Source organism: Antechinus flavipes, chromosome 6 (assembly GCF_016432865.1).
Source record: "Antechinus flavipes isolate AdamAnt ecotype Samford, QLD, Australia chromosome 6, AdamAnt_v2, whole genome shotgun sequence".
In the NCBI taxonomy this organism is placed as follows: domain Eukaryota; kingdom Metazoa; phylum Chordata; class Mammalia; order Dasyuromorphia; family Dasyuridae; genus Antechinus; species Antechinus flavipes.
The window spans coordinates 241,801,365-241,823,279 of record NC_067403.1 but is presented as its reverse complement, the minus strand read 5'-3'; the positions used below and the strand labels follow the sequence as shown (position 1 = coordinate 241,823,279).

Below are 21,915 nucleotides of genomic sequence, written 5' to 3'. Positions count from 1 at the left end.
ATATTTACAGCAAATGTCACTGACAAAATTCTGATAGCCAAAATATATACAGAACTGATTCACATGTATAAGAACAAAAGCCATTCCTCAATAGACAAATAATCGGAGCTTAAGAACAGGCTGTTGTCAAAAGATAAGGAATCAACAACTATACGCAAAAGAAATCTCCAGACCAAAAAAAAAAAAAAAAAAAATGCAAATTTTAATTCTAAAGTCTTACCTTATATCTATTAGACTGGCAAAGAAGACAAAAAGGGAAAATAAAATTTGTTGATGGAGCTGTGAGATGACAGAGATAATAATCCTCTATTGGTTAAGCTATAAATTGACCCAATTCTGGAAAACAACTTGGATCCAAATACTATTATATTCTACTAGTGATCATTATTAGTGATTATACAATTAGGAAAAGGATACACATATACAAAAATATTTCTAATAGTATGTAAAAATATTTGTTGTATATATATTTATATATACAAAAATATTTTTCACTTGTTATATCAAAGAGCTAGAAACAAAGAAGGTACCCATCAATTGGGGGATGAAAAAATTACAAATGTTTACAATATGTTATAATGTTATTTTGCATATAGCACTATATGGCCAAAGGGTGGAACCAGAGAAATAGGAGCATCTATAAGGACAGCTGCAGAGTTAGAACAATTTATATAATGATTACAGTTATAGAGAAAAATAAGACTTAAGGTCTTGGATCAAAGTAATGTCCAATCCAGAGGACCAATGATAAAACATGGTTTCCGCCTTGTGCCATACAGTGTTATATGGACTAGATGTACAGAGCCAAATTTTCAGACACAGACAGGTAGATTTATTCTGCTCGATTGGTTGAGTTGTTATGAAAGAAGGCTGTTGAGTTGTTTTGGGGGGGAGGAGGTAGAATTATTTATAATGTTCACTTTAAACAGAAAGAAGCACTAATGAATCATTTAATGAAGATGTTCTGAAAAGATCAGAATTACGTTCAGAGAGCAACAAAGACAAATGAGAAATAGAAAACTAATATGCTGAACTGAGGATTTACCTTTTAAAAAGTTGCTGTGGTAATGAATTTCCAATTTAATATATAATCACATTTTCTGTTCTTCTTTGTATTCGAAAATACAAGTTCATATTTGTTAATGTTTGTCAAGGTCAAATTTTTTCTCAAAGGAAAATGAAATTTCTTTTAAGGAAACAAAGGTATATATATATATATATTATATATATATATATATATATATATATACCAAAAATATTTTTCACTTGTTATATCAAAGAGCTAGAAACAAAGAAGGTACCCATCAATTGGGGGATGAAAAAATTACAAATGTTTACAATATGTTATAATGTTATTTTGCATATAGCACTATATGGCCAAGGGGTGGAACCAGAGAAATAGGAGCATCTATAAGGACAGCTGCAGAGTTAGAACAATTTATATAATGATTACAGTTATAGAGAAAAATAAGACCTAAGGTCTTGGATCAAAGTAATGTCCAATCCAGAGGACCAATGATAAAACATGCTTTCCGCCTTGTGCCATACAGTGTTATATGGACTAGATATACAGAGCCAAATTTTCAGACACAGACAGGTAGATTTATTCTGCTCGATTGGTTGAGTTGTTATGAAAGAAGGTTGTTGAGTTGTTTTGGGGGGGAGGAGGTAGAATTATTTATAATGTTCACTTTAAACAGAAAGAAGCACTAATGAATCATTTAATGAAGATGTTCTGAAAAGATCAGAATTACGTTCAGAGAGCAACAAAGACAAATGAGAAATAGAAAACTAATATGCTGAACTGAGGATTTACCTTTTAAAAAGTTGCTGTGGTAATGAATTTCCAATTTAATATATAATCACATTTTCTGTTCTTCTTTGTATTCGAAAATACAAGTTCATATTTGTTAATGTTTGTCAAGGTCAAATTTTTTCTCAAAGGAAAATGAAATTTCTTTTAAGGAAACAAAGGTATATATATATATTTAAGACACCTATATATATACATATATATATATATATGTATATATATATATTTAAGACACCAATAAATTTCTTAAGGAATATCAGGAAAGAAACTTAGAATAGAAAACATAGATATAAGACAGAATATAAAATGGAAGAGCTGAAAGAGACTTTACAAAACATTGAGTCCAACATCTAAATGGGAAAAATAAATACTCTCTTAAATGATTTCTTACTTTATCACATTAGCAATAGAAGAGCTAAGGCTAGAACCCAGAGCAGAACTCCTTACTCCCAAACCAGTGCTCCTATCAATAAACTCCACAGCTAATTCAGTTGGGTGGAGTGTTAGACAAATAAGGTACCAGATTAGATAATAATGACAGCTTGAATTTATAGAGATCTTTAGGTTTGCAAAGTATTTTAAATATATATATTTGATCCCCACACCAAACTCAGGAGATAAGCACTATTATTATATCCCCATTTTACAGATGAGGAAACTGAGGCAAACAGGTTAAGTGACTTGCCCACATTCACATAACCAATAAGTGTCGGAGGCAGGTCTTTCTGACTCCAACTCCATTCTTTTGTACTTAGCTGAGAGGCAAAGGAGAACTCCTGATAAACAGTATTAGGAAAATTTGAGGAGAGAAATAACACTTGTAGGAGGGGGAAGGGTGAGGGAAGAGCCTGAATAAAGGAAGGAATCAAGGAGGAAGTGGCAGCAGAACTGGGCAACAGTATCTCTTGGCCACATTTGACCACATGGAGCTTGAAATAATTAACCCTATCGGTTGTGGATGGGAATAGGTGGCTAAACTCTTTTTCTCTGAACATTGCACCCATGCTATTTATAGAGTTTCACTATTCTGTATCTTGAAGGGTCCTTCTAACTAAGTCTCATCTAGTCAACTCCCCAATTTTAAAGATGAGTGAAGTGAGACCCAGAGAGTGGAAGGGATTTGCTCCAGATCACACAGCCAGATAATAGGGAAGGATCATAAATTAAAAACCGGAAGGGAATTATGGAGGGCACCGAGTCCCAACTCATTATCCCCTTGTCATAGAAGGGAACCCGGATCCGGAGATGGGACACAACCTGCCAAGAGCCATAAAGGCAATAAATAATTAGAATCCAGGACCCCCACTCCCCACCCCGGGGTTCTTTCCACGTTACCACAGTGCCTGCCCCCCTCTTCCAAAGAGATGAATCTCTGAAAAGTTCTAGACAAAGAGAACTTTTGTAAATCAAATCCCGGTTTCCCAGAGGACCGGCTTCCAGCCTCATTATCCCAAGTCTTTTTATCTTCACATCTTTCCTCCATTGATCTTCAGCTGGCAGAAGCATCTAAAGCTTTGACTTTGTTTCTCTGCCCAGGCCTCTCTGACAAACAGCTAATGATCTAGAAAGACTTAAATACACTCCAGGGAGTCACTATAGGAAGCAAATGTGTGGAAAATTTCTTTCTGATGGGAACTCCTGGAGCAGAGCCCTCCTCCTTCTCCTGAAGCATTCAGCACTCCCCTGATGGCCAATACTTAGGGAGGGCCCCTCTCCCCATCGCCCCCCATCCAAGTCCAAAGGCATCCAATAAATATTTATGGAATGAATTAATCTTCCCTGTTATTTCTTCTCATAAGGGACAACCATCCTAATGACATATAGGATATAGATTGAAGAAAAGAAACTAGTGTTTATTAAGTGCCTACTATGTGCTAAAGGTTTTACAGAATGAATTAATCTTCCCCATTATTTCTTCTCATAAGGGACAGCCATCCTAATGACATATAGGATATAGAATGAAGAAAAGAAACTAGTATTTATTAAGTGCCTACTATGTGCTAAAGGTTTTACAGAATGAATTAATCTTCCCCGTTATTTCTTCTCATAAGGGACAACCATCTTAATGACATAAAGGATATAGAATGAAAAAAGAAAGTAGTATTTATTAAGTGCCTACTATGTGCTAAAGGTTTTATAAATACTATCTCCTCTGATCCTCGCAACAATCCTGGGAGCTAGGTGCTATTATTTATTACCTTTGTTTCATAGTTGAAGAAACTGAGACAGAGAAAAGTTAAATCACTTGCCCAGGATCACATAACTACCAGGTAAATATGAAGCAGGATTTGAACTAAAGTTCTTGGCTCCAGGGCCAGTGCCTCTAATAAAACTTAATTTTTAAAAAGAAGTCTAAGTGGGACTGCTATATGGTGCAATGGATAAAGCAGCCATCTTGGGATCAGAACCCAAGTTCAAATCCAACCTCAGACATTTAACACTAACTGGCTGTTGACCTTTTGGCAACTGTATAGAGAATGAATTGGAGGCTAAGAGGATGGCTGCAGGGAAACATATCCACATAACTATGAATATGAATATACAGTTAATAACTATAGAAGATTAAACTTGATATTTATAAATGCATTTTTTATGTGTGGCTGTGTGATCTTGGGAAAACTACTTCCTTCCTGGTACCCTCACCTGTAAAATATAGTCGCACCCACCCATAATCCCATTTTACCAAGAAGACAGAGCTTTTGAACCTGAGACTGCTGAGCCAGCCACATGTCACACTAAGTATGGCATCAACATGGTAAGCCCTGGTCAGAAAAAGATCAGGTCAAAGTTCCCATGCCAATCAGAGTGGGATCGAGCCTGCAATTCCAGTCTGGGAGAGCTGGGGAAAACCAGTCTTTAAAAAAAATAAAATAAAATAAAATAAAATAAGAGTATTTAACTGTATCATCTCTTGGGTTCCTTCCAGCTCTAGCATTTCTGTTCTAGGGTCCCTCCCAACTCTGTCATTCTAGGTTTTAGAGTCACAGAATAACAGTCTTGGGCTTAGAAGGCACCTCAGAAACCATTTCTAATCCAACTCACATCTGAAGAACAAAAATTCTTTCTGCAACTTATCTGACCTGCCTTACCTTGAAAAACCTGAATAAGAAAGAACTCCCTATCTCCCAGCACAATCCTTTCCAGTCCTTTCCAACATCTAGGCAACAGAGATCCCTTCTGGGAATCTGAACTATTCACTAGACTTTTTTAAAAACCATTAATGACTAACTCATTTTAACACATGGTTATTGTCCCTGTGTGTTAGCCCAAAAGGTGAACAGGAACATCCTACCTGTTTTTCATGATCCTTACCATGACCTTTCTTCAAATGGAATCTTTAGGGTCATCTATCAACATACAAGATGTTTCAAAAGTCTACACACAGTACTGATAACTTAAAACTCTGCTAAGACTTTAGGAATAGTTTATATTTATGAACAAGATTGACTAGGATGAAACATTCACTATCTAAGAAAAGACACCACTATTGCCTACTTAAGTGTTTTTGTCAAGGGTACCCAAACATCCTTCCTGATACCCAGGTTCACAATCTTTCATTCCTCCATAGTAAATCTATTTTCCCTATATAACAATTTCCATGAGGTGCCCCCTTCATTCAAGCCTCAATCACCTTACCTAGAATGATCCTAAGCTGCATTCAGTCTCTTCTACCTTCCAATTCAACTTTCACAGATGCCAAACTAATACTCCTTCTTTAAAAAGTTGTCTTATTTTTTCAACTGACCAAAGTCTGCTTTCTTACTCTCTTACCTCCTCTGCCTCTTCTCCAAAGAAAGAAAATAAAACCCTTATAACAAATATATACAAAAACAAATTCCCACATTAGACACATCCAAAAAATATACATGTCTCAATTGTATTCTGAATCCACTCCTCTCTATCAGGAGGTGGGTCTTCTGGATCTGTGGATGGTGATTGCTTTGGTCAGATTCAATTTGGGGCAATTAATATTCCTAAGCACAAGTTTGATCATGTCATTCCTCTGCTCAAGAAATGTCAGTGGCTCCCTACTACCTCTAAAATAAATATCAACTTCTCTCTTTAGCATTTAAATTCCTTCCTACAGCTTACTGCCAATGTGACCTTGCAAATCCCTAACTTCTCGGAACCTACCTTATTTGTAAAATGAGGAAGTGGATTATATGATGAACAAGTTCCTTTCTACCTCTAGAGTTATGATCTGGACCAGAGATTTAATCCTAAACTATCTTTCCAGAATTTTTTCTTATTGCTTCCTCCCTTATCCCCAATCTTCCTCCACCATCCATCACATCCTCTTATGATATGGACTACTTATTATGGCAACACATGTTGAGCTACCTCTCAATTTTGCCTAGGCTGAAAATGTTCTTTCTTCTCACCTACACCTCTCAGCCAGTCTCCTCCAAGAGGCTCCCCCTATTATTAGTACTTGCCACCATCACTAACTCGAAATAACATTTAGTCAGCAGGATGATTTCAGATTGCCCTGAAGAGAGTTACATGAACTGATGCTGAGTGAAGTGAGCAGAACCAGGAGATCATCATACAAGGCAACAACAAGATTATACGATGATAAATTCTGATGGATGGGGCTCTTTTCCACGTTGAGATGATTCTGACCAGTTCCAATGATCTTGTGATGAAGAGAGCCATCTGCATTCAGAGAGAGCACTGTGAGGACTGAATCAGAATCACAACAAAATATTTTCACTTTTTTTATTGTTGTTATTTGCTTGCATTTTGTTTTCTCTCTCATATTTTTCCCCCTTTTTGATCTGATTTTTTTTTCTTGTGCAGCATGATATTTGTGGAAATATGTATAGAAGAATTTCACATGTTTAACACATAGGACATGGGGAGGAGGTGGAGGAAGGGAGGGAGAAAAAAATTGGAACACAAGATTTTGCAAGGATGAATGTTGAAAATTATCTATGCATGTGTTTTGAAAATAAAAAGCTTTAAGAAAAAATCCTACTGTGAAAAAAGAAAAAATAAATAAATATCATCTAGTTTAAATGTGGTTATCTACTGAATAGTATTTACCATTGGAACATGGGCTCATTAGAAGAAAGGACTTAGAGAAACTCCACCAGATGGCAGCCATATTAGTCAATACTGTATTAGACTATTTAAAATAACTAGACAGTGTAAGGTTGAAATATTGCTGTGTTCTAGAAATAATGAATTGTTGGATTTTTTAAAATATAGAAAGACGTGGATGTATGATAATGATGTTATCCACCTTTAGAGAAATAAGGGACAAACAAATGTAGCAGACCTTACACAGATATATGTGAATGTCCATTGTGATTATAGATATGGGGGAGGGAAGGGAGGTGTATGTGTGTGTATATATAACTATGTTTAATTGTAACTTGTGTGGGAGGGGCAGAAAGAATAAAGTAAAAAGTATATAACAGAGAAAAAAAAAACCTACAAGAAAGTGAACAGCTCTGAACACAATGTGTAGGTAGTATTTATTATATAGGCTTGCTTGAAATGGAAATTTATTGTTTCATATTTTGAATCCTCTCATGTTCTGCTGTGCACATGGCAATGTTTTTCCTTCTTTTTCTATTTAACTTTTAAATAAATAAATGGAAAAAGAAAAAGAAAGGAGAAGGAGGAGAAAGGAGGGAGAAGAGGAGGAAGAGGGAAGTAGAGGAAGAAGAAGGGAGAAAAGGATGAAGAAGGAGGAAAAGGATGAGAAAGAAAAGGAAGACTATTCCTCCTTATAATCCCAATGCTTTGGGTAGTGTCTGGCACATAGTAGATATTACTATTGAATTGAGGAATGGTAGGCAGAAAGCAAGAGAGAAAATTCTAAACATAAACAACTCCCAGATCCATCCATGAATGAAGCCATATCGTGGGTTAGAGTTGGAGCTGAAGATGCCCCAGATGTCATCTGATCAACATTTATTTAGCAAATGGGAAAACTAAGGCCCAAACCGTAAAGCTCTTGTCCAAGAGTACCACAGGACTTGAATCTTCTGACCCAACCCTGGCGTTCTCTCCAGCTACTTCACACTGGGCTCATCAGCCAATGAGATTCTGAGAAGAGGAAAGTAAATTGTCCAAGGTTTGAATCCTGGTGTTGACACTCTAAACTGTGTGACCACGGACAAATCACTTCATCCCTCAGTTTTCCCATCTGTCATATAGAGGTGATAGGCATTGTACTACTTCAAAAGGGTGTTGAGAGAAAAGTCTTTGGTACCAGAGAGAATAATTTTTTAAAAAATAAAATAAAGAGCTATCCTGCAACTGGTGTCCTGGAAAGGACAACTGTCATTCATTCATTCAACAAGGATTTATTATTCAATAAGTATTTTTAATTAAAGCTTTTTATTTTCAAAATATATACATGGGTAATTTTCAACATTCACCCTTAAAAAACCTTGTGTTCTAATTTTTTCCCCTCCCTTCCCTCTACCTCCTCCCTTAGACAGCAAGTGATCCAATATATGTTAAACAAGTGCAATTCTTCTATATATATTTCCACAAATATCATCAATAAGTACTTAAGCACCTACTATATGCCCAGCACAGTCTCTGGGCACAATAATAATAATAATTGATACTTTAAAGAGCTTACATGGGGGAGGAGAAAGGGGGAGAAGAAAAGAGGGAAGAAGTAGAAGAGAAGAAGGGAAGAAAGGAGAAAGAAAAGTGAGAGGGAGGAGGAGAGAAGACACCACTTGGAGACAGGAAAACCCAGGCTCAACTATACCAAATTGCTTACCTTCTCAATAAGAGAGGGTTGGGGGAGGAGGAAGAGAGAGAGAGAAGAGGAAAATAGGAAACTCAAAGATATTTTTAAAGAATTTTTTAAATTATTTTTACATGTATTTGGGAGGAATAAAATGATAATTTTTTTAAAGCCTGAGTTCAAGACCTACCACTAACACATTAATTTCATCAACATCTCATATCACAATAACCTCTCAGTGGAACCAAGGCAATTCTCAGAGATTAAAATTTAGATTCAGAATTTGCAAGTTGACAAGAATCTCCCCACAATTTCCTATGTAACAAAATCACAGATCTGGACTGTTCTTTCTATTATATCATATTTTGCTATATTATATTATATTAATGTCTGACATTTAAAGGCCTCTTATTCTACCCTCTAAGAAAGCATGCCTTGAAGAATCCAGAGAAACATGGGAAAACTTATCAGAACTGTTCCAAAAGAAAGTAAGGACACAATACATAATGCTACAGATGGAGGGACCGAAAACAAACATGAATGCGTTGTCATTAGAATGATCAAGTTTAGTGGATGAAGAAATGAGAAAATGGACTCTCTTTCCTACTTTGGGAAGGCAGGAGACAGTGGATAGGGAATGCTGCATATACCATCAGACTTTTTCCTCCTTCTCTTTTTTATTCTTTGCAATAAGGATGGCTCTTTGGATAGAGAAAGGAGGAGAGAGAGATCTGGAAATTTAAATAATGTACAAACTAAAAGATGGGGGTAAAAATTATTTTCCCACTCTAAAATACAGAGAGTGCACCTCTCTTCTTTTTCTCTCCTCAAATACAGACTAAATCATTTAAGTAACCCCTGTCAGATTCCTCGGCAAATCCTGTTTTCTAATCCATAAAACAGGAACAACATAGTCCACTTTGAGAGAGGCAACATGAGAGAAAATTCTCTTAGCACCATGATATCCAATGCTCCAAATGCAGTTAAGTGCCAAGATCAACGCTACTATAGAAACAGATGAGAAAGTAGGCAAGGCCTCTCTCAGCCTCCTGTTTCCAACAATTAAAACCAAGACTTCTTTATTTATTTCCTTTTTTTTTTTTTTTAAGTTTCAGCTTTAGGTTCTAAAATAACACCTCTCGGCCCTCAGTAGAAAAATCCAAAGAAAAACATCAGATGATCATAAGAGGGGGAATGCTCCAAGACTAAGACCTTTGGGGGGATGAGCCATGAAAGCCCCTTAACTTGACTCTTTGGCTTCCCTTTCTCCATAGTCCCAGAACTCTAGAAGCACCTTGAGTTTAAGGGGATCAGAATAACATCACAACATTATTATGGATTCCCTTCTAATAGAAAGGCTACTACTACAAACTTCATTTTACAGATAAGGAAACCGAAGCCTCAGAGAGTAAAATGCAGGGACTCACAGACAAGTAAGGAGCCAAGGAAGGCTTCTGATCCCAGACCTTGGGCTCCTTCCACATTTCCCACCAATATCAGGTGTTTTTAACTGAGGATTATGGGTAGTTTTCAGAACGTCCATGAATTTGCAAGGGGAGGGAGAGAGTGGGACAGGGGAATGACATTTTACTTTCATTAATCTGTCACTGAAATTTAATTTAGTAAAAATGTGATTCTGAGAAGGGATCCATAGACCCCACCAGAAAACTCGCCAGGACCCTGCCATACACACAAACATTACTAAGCCTGGACTTTAGCTCGGGGAGGTCTGAAATTCGAGGGCTTCATTCTAAGCACCTCTGGGCAGCATGCTCTGGTGCTCAATATTGACAATGGGGATTACTGGTATGACTAATGAAAATAAAATATTGTTTGCCTCCTCTCCGAAACAGCAGCAGAGTACAGCTTCCCTCTAGAAGGGAGGAGGAAAAGTGGAACTGAAAATTATTTGCATTGTTAAAATTAGATATTTTTTGTGGGAGCCAATTCTGTTTAGCTTTGAGAATTTTTTTTTCTAATTCACTCTTACTCCCCCCCAACCAAGCCCAGAAATTTACATAGCATGGAAATTCTTTGACAATGGGAAGGGTGTAGCTGTCACTAATGAGGAAGTACATAACAGATTTCCTATCTCAGCAGTTTGGGTCCACAGCAGAAGTAGAGGGGCGACAGAGAGATGTTTAGAAATTTGGATGCAAGCCATGCTTGGGAGGAGGGAAGGAGACACAGAAAGGGGTCCCCCGTCCTGGAACACCTAGTTTAACTGTCTAGAAGACTAAGTTTTAATTTAGGGACTCTCTCTAACTTCTTCTCTCAAACCCCTTAATTGTACTTTGGAAATAAGAATAAAACTGTTGTAAAATCCTGAAACATGTCAAGTACTAGATATTGGGGGAAATGAACTATTAAAGACCTGGCTTCAAAGCTTAACTGTTCTTTAACAGCTGAACAACCTTGGCTAACCTTGTCAACACCCAAAGCTTCCCCCTTACTACTTGAATGACTTTGGGCAAGTCATGACCCCCATCTCTGGGTCTCAGTTTCTTTTTCTATAAAATAGGGCAGGGGGTAAGGAGGAAATGGATGCTGTGGTGTCTAAAAGTCTTTCTGGCTGAGGAGGTCTGTACCCCATAATAATAATGACTTACATTTCTAAAGCCAGCATCCCAAAGTGCCAACTCTTTGTCAGTTCCCTCCATATTTTAAGGAGCCTTCTAATTCGAAAACTAATGACAAAGAATGCCAGAGTCCAAAAGGATCTGAGACGCTGGCTAATCCAACCCTCAAGTCAACAAAACCGTAGGAGATAGGGCACTGGTTTCCAGATCATCAGGGGAGCTCTCTTAGCACAAATATACACAGACAGCTACAAATGTGTGTTAGGATTACACACTTACTGGAGGTTTGGCCCTGAGGGAGTCATTTAACTTCTCAACACCCCAAGAAAAGCTCTAAGACTGTAATAGTGCAGTGGAGGAGAGGGGGGGGGAGAGGAGAAGATTGAATGAGGATTTATTGAGCAACCATTGTATCTAAAACCAGAGTAGACAAGTAGCAAGGTCTCACCTCAGTTACAAAGCAACAATTAAGTGACCCCCAAGTGGATGAACAGAATGGGCTACAATGAGGCATCAGAAACCGGAGTTCAATTCAATAATGGCTACATTGTGAAGGGAAACAAAAATGAAACAATCCCCGATCAAGGCGGGGCTCACATTCTATCTACCTAGCCAAGGAAATGTCAAATGACCACAAAGTGTATTGGGTTGGGGGATGGGGGAGAAAGGATTTGAGAAGAAAAGCCCAAGGTCATCACATTATAGATTTAGAGCTGGAAAAGACCTGAGACAGCAGTTCAATGGCCACATTTTCCAGTTGAAAGTCAGGTAGGTTAACTGCCTCATAAGTAACCTAACTATTTGAGATTTGAACTCAACTTTGATGACTTCAGACTCTTTCCAAAGTACTAAGACCTCCTGGATTCAAGACTTAACACCCTGGGCAAGTCATTGACCATCTCTCCTCCAAGCAACTTATATGCAAACTGCCAATCTTCAAGATGGAAAGAATTAACATTCTCGAAGGTCACTATACCAATAGTCACATCTGAACCAAAAATATTATACACACACACATACACAGAAAATGTCACCCATCTTCATCCCTCCCCCCTCAACAGTGGACAATTCAAAATCATTCCTCTCCAACAGAGAGAGACCTCACAAGAAATCACCAAAAATAACATTGATGATTTTCAAGCCTAAACTCAAAATCTCAGGCCAATTTCCCAACAACAGTAATCCCAACATCCAGGAGCTAACCACCGCCCGCCCTCACCCACCCAACCACACACCCAAACTAACCCACGTGATTCACCATGGAGCCAGGACTCTCCAGCAGCCATGGAGGAGCAATGGAGTATTTTGGTTACTGTCTGTTTTGCAGGGAGGAGAACTGTGCCTCTGGAAGGTTTAAATTCACATCCTAACCATAAACCAACTTGCTATGCTTTTTTTTTTAACTATCGCGAACAAAATAAATCCCTTTGCCTTTTCTCCCATCCCTTGTTTTGAAAAAAAAAAAAAAAACACTCAAGTTTTTAATAGAAATTTAATCAGAAAATTCAAAGAGCTCAGTTAAAACATTTCTAATCTTCTGAATGGCCAAGGTAATTGGGTTTATGAATTATCCCATGTTAAGTTCATGATAAACACAATCCAACATTGTGACTCACCTAGGAAACAGGCAAGCAAAGAAAAGATGTGTAAGACATACAAGAGGGAGAAATATCTTGCTCCTCCTGCCTGTCTTTAATAGTTTAGCACATAGGCACGATGAATTACTCAAAGAAACCTTTAGAGCTGCAGTGCATTGAAATAACAGTTCAATTTATTAAGGTACCTACTATGCACTCCAAAATGTGCTAATGCTGAGAGAGCAGAGCAGGAGAATGGTACAAAATACTTGTATACTACTGATGGGAGGTTTATAATCTAAGATATAGAACAAAAGGAAATTACTAAGGATGAGCAGAAATGGGAGGAAGCACATGAAGTAGCACTGAATTTGGAATCAGATCCTGATTACTTACAAATCACTTACAAGTGAATGACCTTAAGTAAGTCAATTTTACTCTCAGTAACTGCTCTTACCTATAAAATGAGAGGCTTGCATCCCTTTCAGATCCCTTTTGGTTTTAATTATACTATCCTATGATCTATAAGCCAGTGAGGGGCTTGGATCCCTTTCAGATCCCTTTTGGTTTTAATTATACTATCCTATGATCTATAAGTCAGTGAGGTTGGACAGGGTTGTCCAATGGAAAGATGGATTCTTCAAATCCCAGTTCAAACTTTAACTGCCATTTTTCACCTGGGCAGACTCTGGGGATCTTCATTTCCTCATCAGCAAAACTAGGGAGTTATACTGGAGAACTTCTAAGGTCAGCTCCAGATCTACAATTCTAAGAAATGCAAAGAGAGAAAAATAGAACTAGGAGGGCTGCAGCAGCCACAGTGATTTCAATGATGCAAAAATATTAAGAGATAATAATATGGCATTGTGGATGGAGAGGCAGAACCAGGAAGAACTGGATTCCTATCCTGTCTCTGACACATACTGGCTATCTGACCTCCTTGGGTTGTAGGAAACTCTCCAATTCTGTAAATTATAGAGAAGGAGCTGGTCTACACTGGTAGCAAGAGCTTCCTCACCTGGTAGCTCCCTATACCATTAAAATCACAGGATCCAGTCTAATCCCTTTAAAATCCCACATTTACACACATATGAATGTACATCATTTCAGGAATCAAACAACAGAATGCTGATAAATTGCCTTTTTTCCATTTGTTTGTCTAAATGTACTTTTGAGTTTAAAGCTGGTGAAGCACAAAATTAGAAAAAAGTAGACCCATCTTTGTAAGAGGGAGTTTCCCAGTTTCCACTCTGGAGATTGGGGGAGGGGGTGGAATATGTCTGGCCCTGCTAAATTTTCTCAAAGGTTGGGAAAGGAGGGAGGATGAAAAAAAAAAAAAAAAAAAAAAAGTAAGCTTGTAAGCTTTGACACGTTGCGGAAGGACTTACACACAAAACCAGAGCAAGGGGACAAAAATGTTCAGTGAATGGGTGGAGTTTGAGCTATCCTAACCAACATCCCCATGTTGGAATTATCTCTGACCATCTTTCCTCCTCCAAGAAGGAAAATGAGATGCTAGGTTTTCACATGGCTTTTCTGGGCCTACTGCACACTGACCCCACTGCCCTCTGGGCAAACAGAACCATGCCCACTCCAGGAAGTTTCACTAGTTGCATAGTCACCAGCCACTGATAGGCTGCCTCATACGGTCTGAGCATCCTAAACAGATGCATTCTGGGGAGTAGTTAGGGGAGATTTTCCCGGTACCCTAGGCAGCCCTCTTTCCTAGAACATTTCAATTATTCAGTTTGCAAAAATAATCTTCATGAAACCTTAGCACACAGGAGGCTTAATAAACAACAGCTGAGGTGATATGAAAGGGTTAGGCAAAAGAGAAAGTGGATCACAAATGTAAAAAGCTCAAGATTTGGTTTTTAAAAAGACAACCTGGATTGGGGGAATTTATAAAGTTTTTTTTTTTTAAATATCTAATTTAATAATCAGCCTGGCATAAAAGTGGAAGTGCCTGGAAGCAGGAAGACCTGAAATCAGTGAGATATCTTGGACGAGAGTCTGAAATCGGGGGACCCGAGAGCAAATCCCTCCCTCTCTAACCTTCAGCAAGTGATTTAACCTCAGAAGGCCTCTATATTTTCCTCTGTAAAATGGGGAGAAGCAGAAGAGGGGGAGAACTAGATGGAAATTCCCTCTAAACTATGATCTATCTCTAATCCTCAGACACATATTGCTTGTGTGACATAAGCAAGACTCGGTGTCCCACGAAACTACTTGAGACTTACATAATAAGACAGTTGCCCATCTTTACGAGAGGGGATCTCCCAGAATTGCCACACAACAGTTTCTCAAACTAAAGGAAATAATAGGTCTTGTTTCTTAAAAAAAAAAAAAAAATTGGATTAATAATTGCTTCATCTAGTCCATCTCCTTTCTACACATGAGAGAACTGAAACCCAATGGGCTTTACAGCATGACATGTCCTAGGTCATACAAGCAGCAAAGGCTAAGTCCAAGATTTCAAAACTGGTGCTATTTCCACTGATGCTTCTTATTATGAACAAAGGGGAACTTTCTAAGGGAGGCACCCAGATTTGGAGGCAAAGGAACTCAAGTCAAATCTTAGCTGTCTTAATGATCATCTTCATGATAACATGACTGAGATGGAGTACTGAATTCAGATGGTCTGAAACCATCTACTACTAGCTGTGTGACCATATTACTTTTAACCTCCTTTTCTCCATCTGTAAAATGGAATACTAGAGGGCACAGTGGATAGAGTGCCGAGTCTAAAGTTAGGAAGACTCATCATCCTGAGTGCAAATGTGGCCTCAGACACTTACTTGCTGTGTGACCCTGGACAAGTCACTTAATCTTATTTGTGTCAATTCCTCATCTGCAAAATGAGTAAATAGAAAAACATTCTAATGTCTTTGCCAAGAAAACCCCTCTTGGGGTCACAAAGAGATGGATATGACTTAACAACCATAATTCAAGGATAATAAGTCAATTACATCATTGAGTTATTCTGAAGATCAGATGAGATAATATATATGAAGTATATAAAATATATAAAGTTTTATGTAACTATCAACTGTGATTTTCATAACTACTTCCTTGGAAAAGTCCTAGAAAGTAGATAATCTATAAGACCTTTTCCAGGTCTAAATCTATGAGAATATGATGAAGTAGAAAAGAAGGAAATGTCTGATCATCAGGTGGTAACATCAAAAAAAGAAGAATAGGGCAAGAAAAGAAGTTTACCCAAGAGACTGAACTCATTGAATCAAAACAGAGCTCAGCAATCCAAGCAACTGTGGTGGAAAAAAAATGTGTACAGGTGCCTCTTTCTTGCTTCTCTCCCAAAGTTTTGCTTCTGCTAAGGGTTTAATCAATGTTCACTGAAATGAGATAGATTCTTTCCTTCCCTTAAGACTCATCTCCCCTCATCTGCCAAACCCCCAGGAGAAGCCGATCACTCAGCCGACCAAATCCTGAGTATAGCAACATCTCCTCCCAACTAGAAACAGAACAACCAAGTGCCACTTTACTGTAGTTCAGTCATTTTTCAATCACGCCAACTCTGCATGATCTCTTTTGGGACTTTCTTGGCAAAGATACTTGAGGGGGTTGCCATTTCCTTCTCCTGCTCATTTTGCAGATGAGGAAACCTAGGCAAACAAGGTTAATTGACTTGCCCAAGATCACACAGCTGCTAAGTGTCTTAAGGCCAGATTTGAACTCGGGAAGGGGTGTTTTCATAACTTCAGGCCTAGAATTCTATCCACTGTGTCAGCTCACTAGCTGCCTTTAAGTACCATCTAGATTGCTTCATTCAATGAATATTTATTAAGCCCCTGTATTCCAAGTGTCAGGAATATGACAAAACCCTGACCTTAAGAAGTTTGCCTTTTATTGGAGGGAGCACGATGTCCTCAAGTGACATCTCCAATGACTTCACTCTCATTTGAAGAAGAGGTTGGGGGGGATGATTATACCCATCAGAGTTCTAAAAGGGTAACCCTGAGGGTCTGTAGTTTCTACTACAAAAGTTCAAAATCCACTTTCTATTATGCTCCTCAATAGCATTCAGTTTATATCAAGTACAACTGGATCATAGACTACAGCTGAATTCAACTTTAGTAATTGAATCCAAACTATACCCAAAGGATCAAACTGTGCATCTCCTTTGATCCAGCAGAGTCACTACTGGGCCTGTATCCCAAAGCAATCATAAAAGAATGGAAAGGACCTACATGTGCAAAAATGTTTGTAGCAGCCCTTTTTATAGTGGCAAAGAACTGGAAACTGAGTGGATGTCCAACAATTGGGGAACGACTGAAGAAGTTATGGCATATGAATGTAATGGAAATGATGAGCAGGGGATTGGGGAGGAAGGGGGAGGAGGATTTCAGAAAAGCCTGGAAAGACTTACATGAACTGATGTTGAGTGAAGTGAGTGAAGAACCAGAAGTACATTATACACAGTTAACAGCAAGAATATGTGATGATTAATTAAGATAAACTCAATTCTTCTCAGCCATGCAGTGATCCAAGACAATTCCAATACACTTGGGATGGAAAATGCCATCCACACCCAGAGAGCGAGCTATGGAGACTGAATGTGGATCAAAGCATAATATTTTTATCCTTTTTTTTTTTTTTTGGGGGGGGGGGGGGGATTTTTCTTTCTCCTGGCTTTTTTTCTCCTGTTTTTTATCATACAATATGACAAATATGAAAATGTATTTTAGAAAAATTGTATTGTACAACCTATATATCAGATAGCTTGCTGTCTTGGGGAAAGGGGAGATAAAGAAGGGAAAGGGGAAAAAAATTGGAACATGAAATTTTATAAAAATGAATGTTGAAAACTATCTTTACATGTATTTAAAAAATAAAACACTATTGGGAAAAAATTCAAAAGGGGGGAAAAAGAAATTGAATCTTTTTACGAATTTTTACAGATTATACAGATTTACAGATAAAACAGAAGCTTGGTTTGGATAAGTGACTTGCCCAAGATTACAGATGGATTAACTGGCAAACCAAGATTCAACTCCAGTCAAACATTTCTGCCATGTTCTTTCCACTGGACAATGTAGAAAATTAAATACAAAATGTATATAAGTAACTTCCAGGAAGCTCTTAATGGGTTCTTAATAACTGAATAGTAAATTTAATTGAACTTAACTTGATGGTAGTGTTGAATGGGAGGAGGAAACTAACTTATTAATCAAAAGGCACAGTGAGATAGCAGAAGGAGCTGGGAACAGGGGAAACAAGAAGCCTTCTGGATCTAGCCCAATAATTCCCAGAAGGAGGTTACTAGCAAGTGGAGGAGTCAAGGTAACTTTCCTATTGGAGCAGGCATTTGAGCTAAACTTGGAAAGAAGTTGGGGATTCTGTTCTGTATTCCAGACCTAAGAGGGACAACAGCTTGAGCAAAAGCAAACCTTCACAGAATAGCCAGCAATCCAGTTTGGCTGGCCCGTAGATTGCAAACCTAGTTAGCAATATGAATTAAGCATGAAAAGTTAATCTAGTCAGACTTCGAAGGAGTATAAAAGCCAAATAGAGAGATTGTAATCTCTCCTAGAGACAATGGACAACCAGTAGAGTCTTTGAACAAGGTGGTGGTAACCTGGGCAGATCTATTCTTTTTTATTATTATTCCCTTTGGGAAGGATCATGTTGGAGAGAAAGGGCAAAGGCAGGTGAAGAGAATAAGCAAAAGCTGGCCTTGCTCAGGACTTTCCCCACCCCCCTTCATTTGGAGACTTCCAAGGCAGATCCATTCTAGGCAAATAAATAGCTTACAGATGAAACCTTGAGAGGCAGTGCTTGACCTGACTGTACTTGGTGGAGATGTCCATACCAAGTGAAGTTTTCTCAACAACAAACTACAAAGAGAACACCAACTTTCAGTTGTTGAACAGATTTTAATCTCACTTCCAAATAGCCTGAACTATCCACACCTGTTTTTAGATCCAGGTAAGTGGACTATCTGATCTTGGTTTCATTTCCCTCTGCCTCAGTTGCCCCCTTCTGTGCAATGCCCCACCCTCGTAATTTTCTTGCTGTTACAAGGATGCTATGAAAGAATTCGGTTTTGCAAAATTCAAGGCATGAGCTTACCCTAAGAGCAGCTAAAAATTGGGCAAACTGGTACAATAAGCTGAAGACACTTGTGGCTTGCACATTTGACTCCTAAAGTACTAGTTCCCAAAAGAAGCTTAGATTGTGCCTCAATCTCCTTTTATAAATGAGGAAACGAGAGGAGGGACACAATAACTGGCCCATAGTTTCCCGGGGAAGACAGGACTAAAAATCATCCCTCTTCCTTATTCCAGGGCTCTTGCCACTACTTTCAATGTTATGATTAATAAGTAAATGTCCCCATCCAACACCAGCATCAAATAAAGTTCAATCCAATTTACTGTATTAAGTTTTTAACCGTCCCCGGTGCCCAACACCATTATGCTGGACAATAAGGGAAAGCATATGGCAAGTTTTGCAAAGAGTGGGTCCCAGACTCCATGGACGTTAATCTGAGGGGATGTCACACAAATATTGAATTTCATTCAAGATCTAACCAAGACATGGGGAAAGACCTTTGGCAAGGACGAATTGTATCGACGATAGATGCATTTAGAAATGGTTTTGAATGAACTGTTGGTGCTAAAACATTATTAATCCACAGCTTCTCTTTTTTCCAGGCTGGGAACGACTCACATCCTCAGCTCACAAGGAGCGAATCACTGAGAACACTTCTGTCCTAGGAGGGTCAGCTGATTTTTTTTTTTTTTTGAAGGCTCCATTCCTTCCAAACCTCCTCGCTTCCTTCTGTGGGAAAACACTTAAATATAGTCGAAAAGCCCGTTCTGGCTTGGGGGAAGCCCAGCCGGGGGGGATGGTTCCATGTCAATTACAGTATCCCGGCTTTCCTGGGACTCATCCAGCCACCCCCAGCAGTCCCCTCTCCTGGCCTGTCAGATGCACCAACAGAAAAAAACGGACTAGCTCCCATCTCTGGGCAGACACGAACACAGAGACCATGAGCAGCAGCACTGCCGGGACCAGATGTGATCCGTTTCAGGAAAATGAATGGGGGTGGGGGGCAGTTTAGGAGAGGGGCAGGGGAAGGACACGGCGTAGGTCCTAAAAAATAAAATACTCCAGTTCTCCCCGGCTCCCGAATGAATGGCCCTTACAATAGAAACCTGTGGGATGCCTGCCTGCGGCTAACTCCTGGCCTGGCCCAGCTGTCCCCGCGACCACCGGCCCAAGCCCCTATCCCGAGAGCCTACGCACCGCGGTGGCAGGATGCTACCCCTACCCCAAACACCTCCCTCCTTTCCTCCAGGGCCCCACGCAGGTGGGGAACCCCGTCTCCTCAGTGTCTAGACTGAAGTAGGAGACTTCGGTGAGGACCCCCCCGGGCCACTCCAGGTCAGACGGAGAAAGCCCAGAGCTACGAGCCGCCCGGGCCTGGGCGCCACTGGAATGCCGCAGGTGGGGCGCCGGAGCAGGTGCAGGTGGGACCCGCCTCCCGAGGGAGGAGGGGGCCAGGGACACCCAAGCTGCCCTCCTCTCCCTCCTCCCCGGTCCCCCCGCCCCAGCCGCCGCGGCCTCCGCCCCCCCCCCCCACTCCACCGGCCCCCAGCCCCAGGCTCACCTGGCAGAAGGCGAGCAGGAGCAGCCCCAGGCGCAGGAGGAGACAGAGCCGAGGCTGCGCCCCCGCCTCCCCGAGCTTGGGGCTCCGCGCGCCCCGGAACAAGCCCGGGAGCAGCGCGGCGCGGCGGGGCCCCGGAGCGGCAGCTTCAGCAGCAGCAGCCTGGGCTCCGGGGGCAGCAGCCGGGGGCCGGGGCCGAGGCCGTCGCCGCCGCCGCCGCCTCCACGTCCTCCGCCTCTTCTCCGCTCCGCCCGCCCCGGGCTTCCCCGGGGACATGGCAGCGGCGGCGGCCACCGGCAGCCTGGGTCTCGGGCGGGCGGGAGCAGCCCCGCGTCCCTTGGCGGAGGCGGCGGCGGCGGCGGCCAGGAGGGCTTCCACGGGGCGGAGCGAGCGGCGCCCACCCCCCGAGCTGCAGCGGCGCGGCGGCGGCGGCCAGGCTCGGGCGGCTCGGGCTCCAGCTGCCGACTCCACGCCTCCTGTGGTTCGGGCTCCGACTGCTCGGGTTCCGGCTCGCGCTCGGGCTCCGGTGGCTCCGGAGGCTCCCGCGGCTCGGGCTCCCTGCAGCCGCCGCCGGGAGAAGCCAGCCCCCTCCCTTCCCCCCTCCCCCTCTGAATATTCATCGCTTCCTCCCTCCCTCCCTCCCTCAGTCCGTCCCTCCCCCTCCCTCTCTGGGCTGGGCTCGCGCGCCGGCCTCCCCTCCCCTCTCCTCCCCTCAGAGATGGGGACCTACCCAGCCCCAGCCCAGCCCACTGCTGCTGCCGCAGCCCCCGCCTCCCCTGCCGCCTAGGGTGCGGGGCAGCCGCGAGCCAGCCCGCCAGCCTCTCTCCCCTTTCCTCTCCCCACCTCCCCTCGGGTGGGGGAGGAAGCGCCCCCCCTTCTCCTCCCACTCTCACCCCAACAAAAGCCCTCCCACATTCCTGGGGCTCCGCGGACCGAACTCTCGTCCCTGCGGCTTAACCGCTGCAGACCGGGAGCTGGCCAAATCGTGGGCTGAGCGGCCCCCGACCCTTAGCGTTTCGGTTTGGTCTTTGTGCCCCCACATACACACTTAGCGCCGTACCTGGCCCTGGGGTGCTTTAATAAATGGTTGTTGAATGAATGAACCCCTCCCTCTTCTCCTCTACCTCCCCCCCCCAACCCTCCAGCCCGGTGCCTCGATTCCCCTAGCCCCGGGCTTCGGTTTTACATGGGTTTTGGGGATTCTTTGACTCAGAATTTACTGCATGGGTTGGGAGTGGGGGGTAGCGGGGGGGGGGGTGCTCTGTTTCAATTTATTAATAACTTGGAAGTAATTCATTCATTCGACTGCCCATCAGCAGGTGCTAGACACAGGGTAGCAGCTGAGGTTTCAAAAACCCAGAGCTGGGAAAAAAAAAGTTAAGTCCCTGGCTTCAAGGAGTTTACACTCTAATGGAAGAAATTCGGTTTATAAACAAACTAGGTCTTAGTCTGCATTTAAATAAGGGAACGATCCCCGATTAAAGATTAGTAGGGACAATTTCACTTTCTCTCTCTTTTTTTTTTTTTTTTTCTCCATCTGGTGGAGTGTTTTGAGCTTTCCTGGCGAGAGATTTTCTCACCCTCCTCACATTTTCCTAGAG

The 21,915-nt window shown here is 41.2% G+C and overlaps 1 protein-coding gene across 1 annotated transcript in view; it reads right to left on the bottom strand.

The window, feature by feature from the left end:
- Positions 1-20,605, bottom strand: part of PTPRJ (protein tyrosine phosphatase receptor type J) — a 157,395-nt gene extending 136,790 nt beyond the window's left edge. Inside the window, exon 1 of the mRNA XM_051966657.1 lies at positions 20,318-20,605. Within this exon, the coding sequence (XP_051822617.1) occupies positions 20,318-20,590 (273 nt within the window). The 5' untranslated portion in view covers positions 20,591-20,605. The remainder of the gene's footprint in view (positions 1-20,317) is intronic.
- Between the last annotated feature and the right edge of the window lie 1,310 nt (positions 20,606-21,915).